At 36.9% G+C, this 3,002-nt stretch overlaps 1 protein-coding gene across 1 annotated transcript in view; it reads right to left on the bottom strand.

The window, feature by feature from the left end:
- The window catches only part of ACTR10 (actin related protein 10 homolog), a 40,200-nt gene that overhangs the window by 12,131 nt on the left and 25,067 nt on the right, over positions 1-3,002 (bottom strand). Inside the window, exons 9-10 of the mRNA XM_003794411.3 lie at positions 630-709; positions 479-552 (exon numbers count right to left, since the gene is read on the bottom strand). Of these exons, the coding sequence (XP_003794459.1) occupies positions 479-552; positions 630-709 (154 nt within the window). The remainder of the gene's footprint in view (positions 1-478; positions 553-629; positions 710-3,002) is intronic.

Here is a 3,002-nt window from a genome sequence, read left to right as displayed (position 1 = left end):
TAACCAACAATGACAACTGCAACAAAAAATAGCTGGGCGTTGTGGCGGGTGCCTGTAGTCCCAGCTACTTGGGAGGCTGAGGCAATAGAATCACTTGAGCCCAGGAGTTTGAGGTTGCTGTGAGCTGTGATGCTATAGCACTCTACCAAGGGCGACACAGTGAGACTTTGTCTCAAATAAATAAATGTGCACATCTTAAACTAATGTCTGTTCTAAAGTATCATACTTCCCACCCCACCTCAAATAATGGTTGGGTTTCATCAATTAAACTAATTCTGAATTATTCTAATGAACAGAAAGAATAGCTTTTAAAGTTTTAAAAAACTTAAAAACTGAATAAAATTAATCATGAATGATGGGGCTTAATGAAAAACAATTGTTAAATGGGAAATACTGAAATAAGGCTTATACAAATATTTTTAAAAACCCAAAATTTATATTTTAGTTGCCATTTTGCTTATAAAAATTAACGTCTAACCTGATTGATCCAAGAACATGTAAAATCTTCTCTCCATCTAATGGATAATCAACATTTGGGGGTGGTGAGGGACGCTGAAATATAAATATCATAAGCATAAGTCCATGCATGTTGTAACCTCTGAAGGAAGATACATTTTTTTTTAACTTACCTCATTATTCCCATCAATATTAAATTTTGCTGCTTGGACTTTAAGTCCACGCTTCAGATCACTAACAAAGCAAGTACGCACTTAAAGAAAAGAAGAAAAGAAAACCTTGTTATAGTCAGGGATTAACTGAGTTGAGTGAACCTATACCTGGTTAAAAGGATTCTGTTCAAGTGAACATGCAAATAATCATCCATTCTTTGGCTTTTATAAACTCTGCTCCTATCTTTGGTAAGCTTATGACAATACATTCATAAATAAAAAACCCTTTTTCATTCCCTGAGGACTCATAACACATTTGCATATTGATCTTCTATAAAACCTCATTTTAAAAAACACTTTGGAGGGAAACTAGCATGTTGTTTGATACCCCATGTGTAAGAAGTACCAAATCAAAATGAATTTTAGCATCATAAAAATGTAGCTATTCTAACTAAAGCAAATGTTTCTTTGAACCAGGGTTTTTTTTTTTAATTCTCTGAGTCTTAAAAAAAAAAATCTTGGGTCAGAACACAAAGCTAAACTCTGCTCTGTGTTGCAGGGTGACACTCCTCAGCTCAGGGCCTTTTGCCACAGTTGCTTTCTCCTACTTACCACACCCCCATACCACCACTTCCTTCCCAATACATCTTCCTACATCTTTGCATTTTTGAACACTAAACTCTTTTAAAGGTTCTTTCTGTTGCAAAGTACCTTTTATAAGGTACTTCAAACTCAGAAATAGGGAATAAATCAATTTTTAAAGTAGACAGAAAATTAACATTGAATGTAAGAAACTTGACAACTTGTCAGTCTTGGTGAATTACTTGTAAAACTTGTGAGTCGTAATACATATCATATAGTGAATTTCATTTACTAATTCAAAACATTTGGTAGGAATCCACAATATACTACATGTTAGACAGTAAACTAGGTGCTAAAGCTGCTTAGATATTTTATGTTTTATTGAGGTCTTTATAACTATGGAAGCAAGGTAAACACCTGTCCGTCAGGATCACACACACAGACATGGTGCCAAAAAATGCATGCACACTTTAAGAAAGGAACTGTAGGCTCGGCGCCTATAGCTCAACCGGCTGAGGCGCCAGCCACGTACACCTAAGGTGGTGGGTTCGAGTCCCCAGCTCGGACCCACCAAACAACAATGACAGCTGCAACCAAAAAAAAATAGCCGGGCGTTGTGGCGGGCGCCTGTGATCCCAGCTACTTGGGAGGCAGAGGCGGGAGACTCGCTTGAGCCCAGGAGTTGGAGGTTGCTATGAGCTGTAATGCCACGGCACTCTGCCCAGGGGGACAGCTTGAGGCTCTGTCTCAAAAAAAAAAAAAAAAAAAAAAAGAAAGAAAGGAACTGTATTAAATTTGTAATATCAAGTCATATTTGACTTCCGCAATTACAAGGTGTTCAACGTGACTTGTTTTCATCTGCCGTAATCAGTATATATTGAGTATCATTACAATCTAATACAGTTTCTTCTTTTTTTAAAGTGTGTATACATTTTTCTGGCAGCTCTGTACTTGGTAGAGGCAAGTGCTCTTCATTAAAGCAACCAAATTATACTGAATTAAAAACCCAAGAACAGATAAATTACACTTAAGAATTTTTAAGTAATTTGAAAAAAATTTTGATAACTACGAACATAATATAATGAATTTGTGTGTGTTGTATATTTGTAACAAAATCAGGTTCCTAGTACACATTTTCCCTTTAACACATAGACATCCTTCCAAATCCATACATGGAGCCCCTTCTTTTTAATAGCTACATGGTATTTTTTCTTGTGAAGGTACCAAACTTCATTCAACTCCCCCCTTTCAGATGGGATGCACACTGTCAAAGTTAGTAAGGACACGAGACTGCTTTCCAAAAGGTTAGTTTGCAGCCTTTATCAAGTTCACACGAGTAAATGATAAGAACAAGATCTGCTTTGTAGCGTTAGCTCCAACCCCACCTGTAATACTCCTGTGACAACAAACAACTCATTTAATATTTCATTTAATATTTCAGAGCCCAATAAATACTTAATTATCTCCAGGTCCCATTTAACTCTAAAATTCATTATTGTGTAATTCATTATTAAATGTTCTAAATTATTGACATTTTAAGTACTAATGAACGTCAAATTATATCTTTTTTTTTTTTTTGGAGACAAAGTCTCACTATGTGGCCCTGGGTAGAGTGCCATGGCGTCACAGCTCACAAGTGTGAACTTTTTTTTTTTTTTTGCAGTTTTTGGCTGGGGTCAGGTTTGAACCCACCACCTCCAGTATATGGAGCTAGCACCGTACTCCTTTGAGCCACAGGGGCCACGCAACCTCAAACTCTTGAGCTTAAGCGATTCTCTTGCCTCAGCTTCCCAAGTAGCTGGGACTACAGGC

The sequence above is a fragment of the Otolemur garnettii genome, unplaced genomic scaffold (genome assembly GCF_000181295.1).
Source record: "Otolemur garnettii isolate 467f Iridium unplaced genomic scaffold, OtoGar3 scaffold00081, whole genome shotgun sequence".
In the NCBI taxonomy this organism is placed as follows: domain Eukaryota; kingdom Metazoa; phylum Chordata; class Mammalia; order Primates; family Galagidae; genus Otolemur; species Otolemur garnettii.
The sequence above is the reverse complement of the archived record's forward strand: the minus strand, read 5'-3'. Positions and strand labels throughout refer to the sequence as shown.